Source organism: Anolis carolinensis, chromosome 4 (genome assembly GCF_035594765.1).
Source record: "Anolis carolinensis isolate JA03-04 chromosome 4, rAnoCar3.1.pri, whole genome shotgun sequence".
Taxonomy (NCBI): domain Eukaryota; kingdom Metazoa; phylum Chordata; class Lepidosauria; order Squamata; family Dactyloidae; genus Anolis; species Anolis carolinensis.
In genome coordinates, this window is record NC_085844.1 from 61315295 (window position 1) to 61334935 (window position 19641).

At 37.1% G+C, this 19641-nt stretch overlaps 1 protein-coding gene across 20 annotated transcripts in view; it reads left to right on the forward strand.

Annotated features, from left to right (window-relative positions):
* Positions 1-19641, forward strand: part of ptprm (protein tyrosine phosphatase receptor type M) — a 541643-nt gene that overhangs the window by 476403 nt on the left and 45599 nt on the right. For all 20 annotated transcript variants that reach the window (XM_062980499.1, XM_062980500.1, XM_062980503.1 and 17 more), the window contains one exon: positions 787-823. In XM_062980499.1, coding sequence (XP_062836569.1) covers positions 787-823 — 37 coding nt within the window. The remainder of the gene's footprint in view (positions 1-786; positions 824-19641) is intronic.

Below are 19641 nucleotides of genomic sequence, written 5' to 3' on the forward strand. Positions count from 1 at the left end.
GGTTGGGATAGTTCTTTTGGGGGGGGGCAACAGGATCCTGCAGAATGCAGTAGCTATAATAACTACTTAGGATCATTTCACACTACAAAAATATAGCATTAAGATTCCACAACAATTCTTGTGGTTCCATCCTATTGAATTTTGGGGTTTTCAGTTTAGGCAAGGCTATTTGGCATTTTTAGGCAGAGAGCCAAACTACAAGCTGTAGGATTCCATAGGATGCAGCTATGACAGTGGAGCCCCTGCTGGTGCAGTGAGTTAAACCCTTGTGCCGGCAGGATTGCGGACTTGAAAGTTGGGTTACTGACCTGAAGGTTGCCAGTTCAAATCCAACCCAGGAGAGCACGGATGAGCTCCCTCTGTCAGCTCCAGCTTCATGTGGGTACATGAGAGAAGCCTCCCACAAGGATAGTAAAATATCAAACATCTTGGTGTCCCCTGGGCAACGTCCTTGCAGACGGCCAATTATTTCACACCAGCAGCAACTTTCAGTTTTTCAAATTGCTCCTGACATGGAAAAAAAGAGTCATGGCAGCTAAAGTGAAACCAAAATAATAAAACTGAATAGTGTGTATGAGCTCTTGATCTTACATATTTTAGGGACAACCCTAGCAGCATTGGCTGCTATTTCTTTCCCAGTTCTTCTCATAAGACCAAACTGTGCACCAAATATGTTTTAATAAGTTTCAGATTTAATAAGTTGTGCATTTTGCCTATGTTTTTCACTTCATGCCTGTGACAATTTTTCAAGGCTGATTTAAAATGCTTCTTAAATGTTTGTTTCAGGGTTATCATCGGCCAAACCACTATATTGCTACACAAGGTAAGTTTATGTCATATTTATATTTTCCTCATATGTGAGATTATTATTTTTCATTCTGATATATTTAACAACTGATAACTCAGTCCAAGGACTTGATTTCTTCATCTGGAATCACAACTTCATCTAACTTCTCACAACTGATGAGTTTGGAAATTGCACATGTTGAACAGCATAGTCAGCATCTCATTTGTTATTTGTTATATGCATTTTAATAGCACTTTGTTTTACCTCACTGTTTTAACTATATCGTAACACATCTCAAGCTACAAGGAGAGGCCTTGTTATTATTATTGATGCAACAACATAGTATGACACAGCAAACAAGAGAGATATGCTGGATTTCGTATCATAAAATCACAAGTCGAACACTTCCCAAGCGTTTAGGACTGTGTGATGTATTTTCGGATGATGTGCGCAAATTGTTATTATTATTACTACTACTATTATTACTACTACTATTATTATTTTGATATAGATGTCCATCTCAAACAGGAAATGTCATGTGTCTTGACAAGAGACTGAATTGTCATCATTTTTGATGTTGATGCTGCTACTTCTGCTGTTTTTCTTGCTAGTGATGGGAGAAGGGCTAACAATTGTTAGATCTTCTTCTCGTATCAACATAACTTGGCTGGCATTGGTTACTTCATAAATTTCACTCGACTTTTACCATTTTCCTCTTTACTATCAGCAAAGTATCAAAAGTTGCAAAGTTTTCAAAGATTATTCACAGTTTGTACTTACTCTACACAAAAAGGCACGCTTTAGAGCAGAAAATTGCATTTTCTCTGCAGAAAATAAGCTTCCTACTCAGAAAAAAAGTTTTCTGCCCAGAAAACATTACATAAAAATATAGCTTTCAATGCAGGAAGATTGTTGTCCCCAAACATCAATTTTTCTCACATAATAAGTCTTAGAATGGCAAAGATTCTTGTCGATGCAGAATTCTCCACTCCTTCAGAAACCTGCTTTTTGACTATTTGAATATTTCTTTTCATCTGTACTGTGCACCTTGACTTCGTATTACTTGCTCTGTGGAAGCAATATTTTTTGCATTTATGAAATATATATCACCCTCTGAGTTTAACATGCTCCATTCATTTCCTACAACTCCTAACGTAAAAAGATTCATTTCAGAGCAAGTTATTTTCTCTGAAATGAAACGTGCATCCCACAACCCTGTATGCATTTTGTATTTAAAGAATTTAAAACTGACCAAACTTTGAGCAAACTGAAAAGTAAAATTGCTTAAAATAATCTATTAAGTGAACATAATGTGATACATTTTATTCCCTACATAGAATCCATTTTAAATGTTGTGCAGAGTATCCTTTTTCTTTTCTGGTGAAAATTGTTTAGCATTGAAACTTATAGGTTCTCTGGAATTCAACACAGAGGAACCTCCAAAATAACCTAAGCAAAAGAAGAATTTCAAGATGAGTTTACACAATGAAAGAACGGTTTGTTTACCTATAGCTCTCTGATGGTCTAAATTCAAGCCTACCTGGTTGAAAGTAACTCCTAACATCTCTAGAGGTTTTGTGTTCATATCTGAAAGCACCTCATTATCGGAAATAATTCTATATGGTTGCTATTTTCTTTGAAAATTGAGGGCAGGGGATTTTTCCTTCCATGAAAAGATGAATGATGGACTGGTTTCCAAAAGAGCCAGTGTTGCCTCTTATGAAAAAGGAACTATATCTCTGACCAGCAGCATTTTATTCCAGTGCAACTATTTTAGCAGAAATCAGTGCTTCCCTGGTGGATACACTGGTAATGTGCCAGGGACCAGCAATATATATATTTTTTCTTCTTTCACTCACAATCCAGCACCACTCCAGAGACCACCACTTTTGAGTCTCACGATCATAGAATACTTTTAGTTAAAAATAGCTATACCTTGCCTTTCTCCTAACTCAGAGGTGCCCATCAAAAGCAAGTTCTGTGTTACCAATTGTTGCATTGTTTTCTTAAACTGCATTGTGCTCTCAACATAACATTTTATAGGTAACACTTTAGCATGTTAATTCCTAATTGAAACAAAATTCTTCAATGTGATGCAGATACCACAGCCACAGAAAACAGGTGCATATTTTGATCCATTAGACCTTATGTGCTATCATAAAAAGAGACATTCTGCAGTTCTCTGGATGAATTAATTCATATAATTTAGGGACACTTCTAGAATCATAGAGTTGGAAGAGACCTTATGGGCCGTCCAGTCCATCCCCCTGCCAAGAAGCAGGAAACTGCATTCAAAGCACCCCCAATAGATGGCCACCCAGCCTCTGCTTAAAAGCCTCCGAAGAAGGAGCCTCCACCACACTCCGTGGCAGAGAGTTCCAGTACCAAACAGCAATCACAGTGAGGAGGTTCTTCCTAAAGTTCAGGTGGAATCTCCTTTCCTGTAGTTTGAAGCCATTTGTTGTCTTTCTATTTATGTGAGCAAAATTGAGCACCAAAAGTTATGCTGGAATTCAGTTTCAGCTAGTTTTGTGAACTCTTGGATTCATTTTGCAGATTTGGTTATCAAATGGTTCCATTTTGATTTAATTAATTTGGAGGAGACCATTTGAAAATCCACAATTGATCCAAATAAGTGATACTTCTGGCCATGTGGACAGCCACTTTCAAATGCACAACAGCCCAATTGATTATTTCACCACAAAGTGAATTTTTAAAAATGGGGGACAAGGCCATGTTAAGCGGTCTTAGGGCAGACGGTCTCTGTGTGTTACATGCATGCCATGGAATCCATTTTCCCTTTGGCCCATGTAGAGGGGTCCTCGTTCTTTCTGTCATCAGTTTTTTGATATAAATAGTCAATTCATTGAGGGTACTGGGAGAATTATTCCCACTTCTTTAGAAAACAGTCTCTTTTAAAAATGGGAACATGGTCACCCTCACTTCTGAGCTGCATGTTTGGGATAATTCTTATAAAATATTATTTCAGCAACCTTATAGATCCGGGTCATTGCCATCTTTCTGCATGCATGGATGTGTTTGTACTATGCCTTAGAGCAAAAAGAAAATCAATGGAGAAATCCGTACAAATACCCCTATGTTCTTATTCAGTTCCATTCCACATATCAAGTGATAATGAGCAAATATAATTGGATACCACTAAATGGTGGAAAAACGTAATTGGTTTGCAATGGGCTACCAATCTGGCATTTAACAAAACTAGAGGGTTGTATAATCACTTGTTTCTTACTGTTTTATTCTCTTCCAAGTGATCCACTATTAACTTTGTAGGATTTAGCTTGGCAATAAGCCTACTTTCTGCCCCTTTCCAATTTTGGTTGATTAGGGAACTGATAAATGAAGAGTAAAACGTGTTTTACCTAATGGTGTATCTGGAGACCATCTAACAACGTTTTAAGTGCAATAAATTGTAAACCTGCAATTTGGATTGAGGAATTACTATCTAGTTTTCTTCTGTACAGTAGCTATAATAAGCTGAAATTGCTACTGATGAAGACTTTAGGCGATCTTCAGTAATTGGTACAGAAGCAGCAAGCACCTGGGCATCTTGCTTTTAAAAAGCTTTGTTGTTGAACCAGATGAAGTGGATTGTATACAAAGAACAGGCAAGCACATTTTTAAAAGGAGTATTTTATATTTTACAAATAAAACTAATAATTTGAAGTATATTTTCTACACAAAAGCAAGTGTGTATGCCTTTATGCCTGTTTGAGTTGCTGGTTGTTGTGTTGAATCCCATGGGAACCTGTAGCATTTCAGTTCTTGGACTAGGTTTCCTATCAGTCCTTTGGCCAACCTGGCCAAATATGAGGCAGGATTGGAGTAGTACTTTGTCATTATTTAGATAGCCACAGTTTCCCCACACCTGCTGTAAATAGTTTGGTAAACTTACCAAACTGTAGTTTGGAGGAAAATTGGAGGGGGGGAGGTTGGTGCCCAATGAAGCAACCGCAATAGATCATCATGTAGAAATGAATGTACCTTAGATTGGTTACATATTTATTTTTTTTTAAAAATGTAAGTGCTACCATTTAGAAAACAAACAAAGGCAGTGTATAGGACTAAAAATATTTGTACAGTAAAATAAAACTACCAGACATAGTCAGGATTCACCACTTGATCTTTGCTGACAAAACAACAGAATCTAGCAGATTCCCACTTCAGTGCTCATCCCTCTACCTCAGACACTACAAATATTAATATTAATTTCAAACTATTGCCAAGTTGCCATATAGTGGGGAAAGAATCCACGAATACACTGGGGCAGAGAGTGGTAGCACTTTTCTGTCTTAAGCCCTTTCGGTGAGAGTACATAGTAAAAAATGCAAAAAGAAAGGAAAGAAGGATCCCAACCTGGAACTGACTAGAAATTTGGATTTGAAAAAATGGTATTAATGTTAATGTGTGGAATGATTTTTTAAAGTGAATTACCACTCCATAAGTCCTTTAGAAAAGTCAGTTCAGGCTTGTTTTGCATGAAAGGGGCAGTGTGGCACTGTGTTTCTGTATGTTAATGACAATAGAAACAGCCTTTGCAGATAGCATTTATCCACAGAGCCCCCTTTTTAAATCTCTCCTCTGCATGTGCACAATACAGAATGGAAAAAGAACAATTTTGTGTGTCTAATAATCAGATATCTTGAAGCACCAACAAAATCATGTTTATCTGCAGATGCTATTTGTCTGAGATAAACCGTGGAGCTATAGGGTTAAATAGCAGAAAAATCAAGTAATCATAAAGTTATGTATAGGAGCAATTATGATATTTGATGTGCTTAAGGCACAAGCTATTAAGATATATAAGAGCAAATAACACATTTTAATTAATAACTATAAATCAATATCTGAAAGAAGGCATTTTTGCTCTTTACTCATACTTTCAGCTTTACAACAAAGAAACCATTTACTTTTCTCACTAGCAGTGTGAACATAATTTTCTTTCTCAGCACAAGACATTGATCATGTCTCAGTCATGGGGAAATCATTTCATGTCAAGGCCCTGAAGATATATTATAATGAAGGTATTTATGTAGGTTTAACTGTGGTTGCGCAAATATGCTGGTATAATAACTTCTTTCATAACCTTCCACTCCCCCCCCCCCACACACACACACACACTTATTGCACAGATATTGCAAAACTATTTTTGGAAGACCCTCCAATGCACAAATAGACATTTTGTGCTAAAAGTTTTCTCGCAGATACGTAAAGGAAACATTTTTATTTGAACAGTTTGCTTCCATTTGTTAATATAGTAGGTACTTAGAACTAAAAAGCGGGTACACATGTTGCATTTACATAACTATTCAGTGTCCTCATTCTGGTCTAGGATGATGACAATCAGTGATGATGAGGAAGATCTTCAGCACCATCCTGAGAAGCCTTCATTTCCTATATCAATGTTCCTCAACCTAATGTTTTCCAGATGTGTCAGGCTTTAACATACACACACACCAGTCACACTAATAATAGTATTTTTGGTGTGTTGATAACAGTTGTGGACAAACACATCTAGAGAACAGGGAAAGTTGATCAAGATCTGAGCTGAACACATGTTAAGATATTGGGCTGAAACTCCTACCTGCCATAGCCAGCATAGTTAAATAAAAAAGGAATCTTGGGAGCTGCAATCCACTGCCTGCATAATCAAAGTTGTACTCGTCTCCTTGTCCTTACTCTTACACATTGCGTGCAGACTTATACTAATACCCAAAAGTTCTTGCTTATACTGACATCCAAACTGGAGAACCCTTCCTTAATGTCTGTTAACAAAAAACAAAACAAAAAAAAGAGTCCCATGTTTCTCCAGGAGCAGCAGTATATCTCTACTCCAGAACTCAGAAAAGTAACTTTTTCAACTATAGTTTCCGGAATCTCCCAGCCAGTATGTTTACCATTCCAGATAGGGGATTCTGGCAATTATAGTCTGAAAAATTACTTTTCCATGCTGATCTATATACACAATCTGACAGGAGTATAGAATTACTCTGTATCTGCATTTTTCATAATTTTTCTTTCTTTGTTATAGCTTCTTCCTTATTGAATTCTACCTATGCTTTAAGAATCACTGCTCTCCTTCCTGTTGTAGGTGATACCCAAATCCTTCTTTTGTCACTCTAGTAGACGCTTATATGCTCATTGTAATTTTTTTAAAAGAATATATCAGCATTCCATCCTATATTGAAGCGCTATTGAGATTGAGGCTTTGTGGAGATTACCTCCACAGCTTTTAAATCTCATCCCTGCACAAGTGTTCACATTTAGTGCTCTTGGTAAAGATACATTTAGCTAACCAACACAATTAAAATGGTTCACTTCATTTATTTTGGCACAGCAGCCATGACTGAATTTAAAAAAAAACTTTTAGAAAAGCATTCTGCTCATTTTGTGACTTGATTCCACTCAGATGAGTTGAGACCTTACAAAGTTCCTTGCACAACTGTTCTACAATACAAATACAATGCTGTATCGTTTAAATATCAATTAATTGCAAAGTTCTTGAAAATGATAGGAACGCCTCCTTACATGATTTTACAACGTCCTACCTTCTTAGCTGGTAAACTGTCTGGGTTTTCTGGAAGTTGTAGGCCAAAACACCTGGGGACCCACAGGTTGAGAACCACTGCATTAAAATCTGATGGAATATTTTTGTTCCATGACTTTGGGAAAAGATATGTAAATATTAGGCAGGTCACATTGATATAAAAAATTCAATGGATCAACCACTGTGAATATTTAATACCATGTTTTCATGTTTATGTTTACTTTTATGGGGAAAAACAGTCAAAGCATGTGCCTTCAAGCCATTTGTTCACTTACAGCAGCCTCATTTATTTCTTGCGTTTTGAGCAAAAAAAATACTCAGTGGACGTTTCCTTTGAATGTATACTACAGTTTCTTGTGTTCCCTGATAGTCTCCCTCCCAAGCACTAACTAGGTCTGATCTCTTAGTTTCCAAGATCAGATGGTGCTTTCACACTATGTAGTATATCTCAGACCCAAATAATATTTTGAGTTTATTTGCATTATCAAGCACATTTTTCTTCCTGATCTTATAGCTGTAGTGCACACAAAAGGATACTATTTGCTTTATTTGCAGTTAGGACTAATTCAAAATTGAGACCATATTAAGCTGCATTAAAGATCTGCATTATAGGACACATGACCATTCAGTTGGATACCTTGTCACGTCATTCCAGAAAATCTTTGAGCATTTGAACTTTCAAACTGAAAATGCTATGAAAATCTATAAAGCCATGGGTCTACAAAAGGACCAGCTCCATGCATTCACATTACTACATTTCCAGGAATGTGTTTGAGAGTGTTGGTTCTCTGTGTATAAATTCAGCTTCTTCAAGACATCATATTTGAACTTTATTTTACATAATAATTATTTATTTAAACAGCTCAAATCAGTTACTAGAAAAAGTACTTTAAAATCCCACATGTTCTGCAGAAATCCCGCCTGGCAAGAATAAATGTATACACAGTGCTTACGGGTAATTAGCCAATCAGATCACTGGGCTGGCAGAAAATTAGTAAACCTGTAATTTTGCATATAAATTGAGCCACATGCTGTGGAAACACTCCATAGAGATTAGTCTGTTAACAGTTCTGGTGTTCCATAAGGTTTCATTATGGAAAACAACATTCCTGGACTTTTAATTAAATTACCCACATTCTGTTATTTTGATTACTGTGCCAATTATTTTTGTGTTCTCAAAGTTCAAATGACATTTTGACTTCAGCTGCTAATATGTTTTCTCTGCAGTCAAGACACAAAGCTATATTTGGCAGTAAGATAAAGTTTACCACTTGACACCAAGAGTCTTCTTTATTTCTAGAATGTGGTCACGCCTTTCGAATACTGACTGCAATAACCTGGAAGACTCAAAGTTCAGATTTCCATTTTTTCATCTCTTCTCAATATCTTTTTCTTGTCTGTCTCAAAACATTCCTTCTATACCTGTAACTCTTATTTCTCTCCTCATTCATCCCCTCCCTTCCTTGCTTCCTCCCCTTCCACCTGTTTTCTTAAGTCTTTTTGTCTTTGCTTCTACATTCCTCCATTCTTTTCGAGGTCTTTCCATTTTATGACATAAAGCCAATTAAGATAGCAATACTTGTTGTCAGTCACTGCATAAAATTTCATGTAAAAGAGGCCATGTGTCCTTACTTAATGCAACTTCCAAACCCTCAACATTCTCATCATCTATCTGGTGTAATGGGTCCCTTCTACTTTTGTGCCAGTATGCCATTAGTAACGCAATGTCAGAAGGTTAAATTTGCTTGCTCTCCCTACTTCACTACTATTCCCAAGCTGGTCGTTTTCCTTTTATTTTATCTTTTATAGTTATTTTTGCCTGGTTTTAAAAGCTATAATTGCACAATTGTGCTGAAAAAAATCAATAAGAACAAGAAGTAGTGTGGGAAAGTGGGGTTACAAAGGTTTGTGGAAGTATCATCACGAAACCACTTTAATTTTGCTTTGAAATAGATAAGTAGCTAACAGAGCTGTTTTAACAAGGGAGTCTCATGTTCCATGCAACCAAATAACAGTCTTTCTGCCATTATTTGTGCAAGTTGAGATTTCTGAACATATTCCACATTACAGTAATTCTGGTAGTTTTCTAAAAAGTCACCATGTTAGTCTCTTGTAGATATAAATCTACTTCCCCAGTTGCAGTATCCAGTATTCAGTACTGCATCTGAAGAAATGGGCATATATCCATAAAAGCTCATGCTAAAATAAAATGAAAAATTAGGTGCTGCCACAATTTTCCTCCTGTTTTATATGTTGTAATAACGCTAACAGAAGGTAAATAAGGCAATGTATCACCATGAGCAGGTTAGACATCACTAGAAGTGGATTATTATAGCTTTAGATAGGCAGCATAGGCAGCATCCAGGTTCAGGTTGACCATCCCTTATCTAGACTTCCAAAATACCGAAATTGTCCACATGGGTGGCTGACATTCATTCATCGATGATCACTCATGTCTGAATATGATTGCCTTCCAAGTGTAGGGCGGCTGAAACAGTAATACCGATAACTTGCTGAAGGTAGATTAAGGCTAAACATATAGAGAAGATAAGAGAGAGAAGCCTTTCTTGGGTCTATATTTCATCATGAGTGTTCCAGAGTCCAAGTGGAATACCAAGAGATACTGGGTCCGATGAGAGCTTAGAGGAAAACCATTGTAAGAAACAAACCTTCCAGAAGAATGGAATTACTGAGGATTTTAAAATGATAATGATTATAGTATAATCATTATAATGTCAGGTAAGCTAAAGTCTGACCTTGTGTTATCATTTATATAATCTTAAACATTCTACAAGGAATGTAGGGAAATAACTGTTTCCTGGCATAACCAACATGAAAGAAATGGCTGTTTTAATTAGTTTAGAGATATTATTATCTCTGTAAAATATTAACTTTTAAAAGCTATTGAGATATTGTAATATTTCTTATAGCCAGTTACTAAAGTAGTTAAAAGCAACACAGTAAATTGACTGAAAATATAGTAAGCTGGCAATCCTAATTATTACAAAGCATAATACACAAGAGGCATTCAGTTCATTTAATAATTACAGAGAGTTGTGCACATTGAATATATACTTATACATTTGTTTCTTCTCCTATTTTTAGTAGTCTTATGCTATCAAAAAGTGTAATTTTCCCATGGTAGGGAGTATTTATGCTAACTATTACTGTATGTTATATTCTTAGTAGATTGTGTCATTGGATTTATACACAAAACACCGATTCCCCTCTCTGCGTAATATAACTGAGAAAACATTTGTCATTCATGAGTGGGCAATATACCAAGCCATGTTGCCAAGCAGATTCTGTTTATTTTTGTGGGATTCACTTGCACAGATTCCTGGCACTTCTCCTTCTGCAATTAATCAAGACTGCACAGCAGTAGGTCTTGGTGGACTGTACTCTCTGTACACATCTATAAACATAGTTCCTATAGAGATTATAGTGTCTCTTTCTTCCTACCCGGCATCTTTGGAATCAGATTGTACAGCTCTTGATGAAAATAAATCCTGTACCCCTATCTGCTCTCTAATGCTTTTCAGTTTTGTTGGAGACAAGTGACAGAGCTATAATTTATTCAGATGTCAGAAAATAATTTGAAAAATGTCAAGTGGAAAAGAAAAATAGGATAGAAGAGAATTACTTCCAAAGACAGACACTTAGCTCCCCCTCCCCCTCCTATGAATGTCCTGAGTCCCAAATAAATTTGTAACTCTCTGAAGTGCAAGAAACATTTAAAATGAATAGATAGCAAAGTCCCAGTCAAAAAAGAAGCACAATCAAAGCCCTGACAGACCGTGCACAAAGAATCTGCGAACCTCACCTCCTCCAAGGTAAACTAAACCACCTAAACTGGGCTCTACAGGCCAATGGATACTCCACCACAGACATCAGAAGAGCTGCAAGGCCAAAAACAAGCCATGAGAGTCAAGACAAAGATCCACCCAGAGGAATGGTGTTCTTACCATACATCAAGGGAATTGCTGACCGCATAGGCAAACTGATGAAGAAGCACAACCTACAAACTATCTACAGACCCACAAAGAAAATCCAACAAATGCTACGGTCAGCGAAAGACAAGAGGGATCCCCTCACCTCTGCAGGAGTCTATCGGATACCATGCAGCTATGGACAAGTATACATAGGGACCACCAAACGCAGCGCCCAAACAAGAGTCAAAGAGCATGAAAGACACTGCAGACTAATTCAACCAGAGAAATCAGCCATAGCAGAGCACTTGATGAACCAGCCTGGACACAGTATATTATTTGAGAACACAGAAATGCTGGACCACTCCAACAACTATCATGTCAGACTACACAGAGAAGCCATTGAAATCCATAAGCATGTGGACAACTTCAACAGAAAGGAGGAAACCATGAAAATGAACAAAATCTGGCTACCAGTATTAAAAAAAAACTCTAAAATCAAAACAGTAGATGGGAACCAACACTCTGAAGGAAGAGGAGCCCCAAGGATGGCTATTGACTGAACAAAGGATCCCCCCAGGCAAGAGACAAAAACCTTTCCAATGCTAATTAGGGTGATTAACTGAAACATTAATGCTGGCTTCCCAGTGACAAAGGACTCTTGCCACACCCTGGACTCTCCACAGATATATATTTTTTCCTTTCCTAGTTTATCCATACCTCACAACCTCTGAGGATGCCTGCCATAGATGTGAGCGAAACGTCAGGAGAGAATACTTCTGGAACATGGTCACACAGCCCAAAAGACATACAACAACCCACTCCATTAAATTCTTCTTCCCCTGGGTTATTTTAATTATCCTTGTCTTGCAACAAGAGGCACAAATGAAGGAGGAACACAGCGGACGTTCCAAAAAGAAGCATTTTGTTCATCATTCTTAAATGATTGTGATACAAACCTAGTTTTGGCATGGTGGAAGAAAATCGGGTGGGGTGCCCATAATGAATTATCTTAAAGCAAACTTTTGATCTAACTCCTTCCAAAGCCATTGGGATTCCTCATCTTACAATATTATTTTTCATCTTCATATCCCCCCTCTAAACTTGCTAATAAGTAGGATCTATTTTCTGGCATGATATATAACACGTATTCCCAAGACACATAAATCTACACTGGTAAAGCATTCTCTGAAGAGTAATGGCACAATCCTACATGCAGTCATGCAAACGTAATTTCCACTAATTTAAGTGAGATTTAGCATAAATAGTATTAGCATAACTTTGCACTGCATAATGGTCCAAAATTACAAATCACTATAAAATATATAGAGTATGAACAAATAGATTCTTTAGGTGAAGCATCCCAGCTACAATAGCACAGATCACAATATCACAATCCCACAGACGTTCCTACTGAATCATTTAAGCCCATTTGTGTCGCTCTGGTGTTTATTATCTTGCTTGTTATAATGTGATCTTAGCCACAAATGTATGTGCAAGGACAATAAGTCATGGAAAACTCTTTTCTCGTGAATGGATCTTCATGAAATTAGTTTCATGCATATCTTCCATTGGCAAGATGTACCCAATGTAAGAAAACCACTCTGTCCTAAATTTTAATGATAGCATGTTCTGAAACTATTATAGGTGTAAGCAGACTACCCAGGTATTATGGTAGATGATCTCTGTGTTGGGAATAGAGGTCACCACCTGGATTACTCCTGTAATACTTGTGAAAATTGACCAAGCAAAGATATGTATGCATTTTGTGCACATTAAAATGTATTTCCCCCAACATTTATCTCCAATATATTCCTTTTAAATGCTTTTTTTCAAAACAATTTGGGACATATTTTGATCAGAGAACTACATCATATAATTTCAACAACAACAAAAATCAAGGGCATAATTGCATTCCAGGAGTACATACTAGTTATGTGTTGTAAATATGTTTGCCTCCAAAGTATGGTGGGTGGTTTTCTTTTCCCCCAGTTGTGAGGTTTTCTTCTTTCCATCTTCAAAAAAAATGGAAGCAACTTGGGTTATTCCAATCAATTTCAGTTCTATTTTGACCCCTTTCCTAAGTGACAATATGTTTCCAACCCGTTCTCCCATCACCCCCACAGCCCATGCCTCCAAGCTCTTCTCAGTCTTAAGACCCCATAGCTTGCTTCTCTTCACCAGCATAGACACTGAGGCAAAACAGGCCAGAATATTCACAGAAAGCTATGTGTTTTCAAATGTCAGTAAAAATCACATTTCAACGAGTTGCTGTTAGATGCATGGGAGGCTCGGTTTTATTATTTTTTTGTTGTATAGGTCATCAAGATAAGTGGAATGTCAGCTTTGAGGACCAGGTAATGATGTGGTGTGTCATTTGCATCCATTATTTTACAGGGATATTCTTATTTCAAGAGTGATTACAGTTGTGGCTTCTTATCAACAGTAGGCAATCCTAACTTTAAAATTTAAAAAAGTATTGTAATGTTTCAAGTGAGGCATCTCATCAATTAGTAAGAGCAGTCTAATAATTCTATCAATTTGTCCCCAAATGAATAGACTAGTAGCAGTCTCATGAATAAGTGACTAATTGCACAGTGTCATAAAGGCGATGAGTAAAAGACTTCGTATTGATGGCAGGTTTCTAGTACAGCTAGTCCCCAAGTTATGAACAAGATATCTTCTGTAGGTTTGTTCTTAGGTTGAATTTGTATATAAGTCAGAATGTAAAAATGTAACTCCATATATATAGAAGCTTTAGATATCATAGAGAAGGGTTAACCCCTTGTGGTGTTTGTTTTGCTATCTATGCCCCTGTTCAGAAGATTTCACCTCACTTTTTGTCCCTTTGATAATAGGATTTTGGGAAAAAAATGGCTTGTGGAAACAAGGATTGGTGATAAAGCTTCAGTTGAAACACCTTTTCACCATGACAATTCTTGCAGGAGTGAGTTTTCCTTCTTAGGGGTAGATTTCTCTCACTTCCTGTTGTCTCAGCTCCGTTCATGTGACTCACAGTTACATGAATAAAAAGCAGAGTTATGATAAAGCACAACAGGAATTTTGGGATCATGATACCCACAATCAGGAAACTATACTTTATTTAAGCTATGATTAGTAAAATGAGCCAGAAATCAGACTGGAATTTTGAATCCTCCGTTAAATTGTATCAGCAATTAAAAGAAACAGTTATGCAAATTTGGACAAGCTAGGGATGTAATTAGTTTTTAATTAGAAACTACACATTTTCTTATATAAGAAAGAAAAAGAGAATATGGAAGGAGCGTATGAGCCCAAATCTTAATACATTTATGAAAACTATGGTTTCATACTATATCTGATTATGTGTGCAACCAAATAGGAAGGTGATCATAGAAACATAGAGTTGGAAGAGACCTTGTGGAGATCCCCCCCCCCCCAAGACAAAATTAAAGTCAATTGTCGTTTTGCTTTTTGGAACTAAAATAGACATTTATCTCCTGAGTTTTGAGGAGTCGTAGAGGGCTTTTTTTTGCTTTATTTTATGATTTGGCATTTGATGGAGCTGAAGGGCAAGACCTAAACTGACATATTTTTGTTGCAGACTAGATGAAGTTTTGCTAATTCTGGATGTAAATTGGTCAACACTTCAACATATTTTTTTTATAAAATGTGTGGTTCGGCTTTGGTACCTTGTGGGTCTCTCAGGGGATGCCAAATTGGAGCTGGGGCCATGTGTGGTCCACAGGACACACTTTCACCACCCCAGCTGTGAACATAAGCAAAAACAAGGACTAGATTTTTGATATTGATAGTCTATATATGCTTCCTATGTACTGTATAAAGAGAGCTACAGTGCAAATGTTAAGGTTGTAAAATTGTACAAATGAGGAAGCAAAGATCCCCCCCCCCCCCCGGCCAGGAAGTACCCTGAAGGCATAAGCAGTATACTGAATACTGCCACATATAGCTGTAAGTAACAAATAAGTCCTTGTAGACCTATGTGCAATCTGTGGCTATTTTGAATGGCACGTTGCCTCTCTTCAAGAATGAACTCATGCATAGGCACTGCTGTGCCCCTTATGATGTTTGTCCAAAAAAAGCAGCAATTCATTAACAAGCTAGTTGCTTTCCTAGCATGAACGCCAAAACCCTAAATGGGTAAGCTTTAGTATAAGGTACATCGGTAGAGAGAAAGACTGGTTTTTTTATACAATATTTTTTTTCTATACACAGTGATTTTAAAAAAATGAAATGACATTTTAAGATAGTATATGCTGTAATCTATTTCACATATTTCACATATTTTAGCACATAATACATGGTGAGAGAAGGTGACACTGGCAGGGCATCCTTACAACATTTATGAGAGAAAAGCCAGAGACTGAAACATTTATTCAACAATGTACATGTCATTTTCATGTATTTTTTCCCTGTGGATAAAGTATTAACTATGACCTATGTAACCTGAATCCATAAAAACAGGCAGTTTGATTGGTTATTTACTAACTTGCTTCCATATATAATTTCCCTGGAATCATTTCTCTCATTAAGATCTACAGCAAGAAAAATTGTCAATGCTGGCATTTAGACTACTTCACTATTCCTGTCAAAAGAGTAAACTCTCTCCAAAAACCTGTTTTGTTTTTTTTTCCAGAAAGAACAATTTGGGAATTATCCTAATTAGATCGATAGCACAAACGAACAAGAATAATAAAAATGGAGAGGACATTACAGTACACTGATATAGTTCATATCATATGTTAAACTCTCTTCCCCTCTAAAAAAAAGAGAATTATCTGTAGCCAGATGACAAATTACTTGAAGGTTTGAAACCTACTTCCTGCTGTTTGGACTTCCTGCTGTTTCCTGCTTTCCCTAGTACAATTCTTACCATCTGGACCTCAGTAGTGGTTAATCTTTTTCTGACTGAGAGTAGTTCCTTCTGCATTTAAGGAGGCAATGGAAAAACATTAGATAATAAATTTTGAGTAATTAATTTTTAATATGTTAATTTCAATTTTTAAGTAAGATGCAGAAACGGTGATGGCTTCTTAATTTCTGGTGATATTGAATAACACCGATTATTTGGATTAATTCCAGATTGGTTTCCAATTTGGTTTGGGACAGACAAAAGTCTTGGCAGACATATAGTAGTGGAGTACGGTGTGTTAATTCTCACGGCCTTCATGTTTGTCGCCCTGCAACCATATAATTTTTCTAATTCATTTTGGTTTTGCAAGGCCAGATTATGGTATTACAGTGGCTCTGTCTCTTTTTGGAGGGACTAACCTCATAGGTGGCACCATGGAACCCTTGTCTGGATATTGCCACTCTGTAGATGACATGCAGCTCTGACTCTTATTTCTACAAATTCATCACATGGAAACTATGGAGATCCTGAACAAAATATCTTGAGACGGTTTGAGAATAGATGAGAAAAAATAAAATGAGGCATAGCCTGTAAAAGTCAGACATTTAGATCAAAGAAAGGTGCTGATCTGGCTGATGATGTGAAACCAATGAATGGGGGTGCATTCTCCCTGAAGCATTGTATTTTGTTCTTGGGAGATGTCCTATAGTTGTCATCTCTGGAACTGCAGGTGTCGATGATGATTCTTCAGCTGCTTACCTGTCTGGAGAAGCATAGATTTGGAAAAGATCACATGGGCCCTCTAGTCCAAACTCCCGCCATGCAGGAAAAACACAAAGTATCTGGACAGATGGGCATCCAGCCTCTGTTTAAAAGCCTCCAAAGAAGGAGCTTCCACCACACTCCAAGGCAGTGAGTTCCACTGTTGAACAGCTCTTACAATCAAGAGGTTCTTCCTTGTTGGAAATACCAACGTCCCATGCCTCTCATTATTTATTTGTTAATGTATATATAGTAGACTAGTCTCACTTATCCAAGATAAACAGGCCGGCAGAACATTGGATAAGCAAAAATCTTGGATAATAAGGAGGGATTAAGAAAAAAGCATATTAAACATAAAATTACATTATGATTTTACAAATAAAGCACCAAAACATCATTTTTACAAGAAATTGACAGAAAAAGCAGTTCAATACACAGTAATGTTATGTAGTAATTACTGTAATTATGAATTTAGCACCAAAACATTGCAACATTTACTACAAAAACAATGACTACTAAAAGGCAGACTGCCTTGGATAATACAGAACCTTGGATGAGTGAAGCTTGGATAAGTGAGACTCTACTGGATTTGCTAACCTGTATTCTATGTATGTGTTGATTTCCAATATGACTGTACATCTTTGGTTTGGGAGGGACTATAGACATGTGATTGTACTGAGCATATTCAGACTCAGGACTCCATTTTGTTTTTGTTTGTTTTTGTTTTGTTTTGTTTTTTGCATCAGACCTCAGTGGAGGTGGATGTATGTATGTTGCTGTTTGGACTTCAATATAGAAGTATGCTTATGGACTTCAGTGAATACAAGTATACTTAAAGACTATGGACTATTGATTAAGAATGATACCCTGTGTTCTCAACGCAGAGAAGCTTCATTCTATCTATAACAGAACTTCAAGAAGAAATGTGCCTGTATGGTGAATTAATACAAGATGTTCAAAGCAGACTCTGGTTTTTTTTATCGCAGAGTGCATACTTTAAACTAAAAGGGTTTTAAAGGGAGTGTATATGTTTTGGGAAATTACATCTGCAGTTTCAACTTTTAAAAAAAAACAACCACCCCCTGCTAGCCAAATATATTTTTGTAGTGGCATTTCTTTGTCCTTGGCAGTTCAGAGACATGATTCTTCAGTTTAACAGCTGAGTTACCTGTGTGTCATTACATGAATGCTTATGAATATCACTTGTTCAAAGAGTTGACTTCTAACAAGGTCATGCTTTTCTTGACCAGTGGTTTTTAAAAGGTGGTCTCCACTTGTTCATGGAGATTCACATTTGCTGAACGGATATGATATCATTTTTCCTTTTCAATATGATTGCCATTTATTTCCAAAGGGATATGTTTCCAGAGACTAGGCACGGTTATTTTTCAATATTCCCAATGTTCAGTTGGAATCCCCTTTCTTGTAATTTGAACCCATTGCTCTGAGTCGTCTCCAGGACAGCAGAAAACAAGCCTGCTCCCACTTCCTTATGACATCCTTTCCCATATGTATACATGCCTATCATGTCTCCTCTCAACCTTATCTTCTGCAGACTAAACAGACCCAGTTCTTTAAAATTTTCCTCATAGGGCATGGTCTCCAGACTTTTAATCATTTCAGTTGTCCTCCTTTGGACACCATCCAGCTTGCCAATATTGCTTTAAAATTATGGTGCCCAAAATGGACACAGTATCCCAGGTCAAGTCTGACCAAAACAGAATAGAGAGGCACCATGACTTCCCTTGATCTAAACTCTATATTCCTTTTGATGCAGCCCAAAATCCCATTGGTTTTTTTAGCTGCTGAATCATACAGTTAGCTCATATTCAACTTGTTGTCCACGAAGACGCCAAGTTCTTTTTCACATGGACTCTTCTTGCGCCAAGCGTCACCCATCCTGCATCTTTGCATTTCATTTTTTCTGCCTAAGTGCAGTATCTTACATTTGTCCTTGTTGAAATTCATTTTGTTAGTTTTTGGCCCAGCACACTAATCTGTTGAGGTCATTTTGAATTCTGATCCTGTTTTTTTGTGTATTAGCTGTCCCTTCTAAATTGGTGTCATCTGTAAACTTGATCAGCACACCCTCTACATTCATTCAAGTCATTAATAAATATGTTGAACAGAACTGGTCCCAGGACCGAACCTTGCGACACTCCCCTAGTCACCTCTGGACCTTGCTACAGTTATTCAATTCCTAGAAGCACATTCCATGTGGTACTGCCTGTAAACCCTTTAGAAGCTTCAGGCGGTGCGAAATATAGCCACTAGTTTACAGGAGTTAGACAATCAGAGCACATATAAGTGATTTCTGTACCAGTATGCATGCATTAGCAGTGTATTTAAAGTTCCTAGTGATGACTTTTAAAGCTATAAATGACCTGACAGCAAGTGACCTGAAAGAACACATAACCGGGGTCCAAAATTCAGCCATCCTGCACATATGCCTGGTTCAAGTTGGAGAGCATTTGATTGCGGTTGAATCAGCTTTGATTTAGGGAGCTCATTTACACCACTCAATTATAAGGGTATTTTCTACTTTAATTATTGTTGCAATATCCCATAAAATCCTGCGATTGGTAGTTTAGGGAAATGCATTTAGAACTCTTAATCAGAGCATTCCAGTACCAAATTACAAATCCCAGGATTTGTAATTTGGCAAATCCCAGGATTATCATGGCAATTGAAGTGGAATATACTATTTATGTAGTACTAGCTTGGGGACCCGGCGATGCCTGGATTA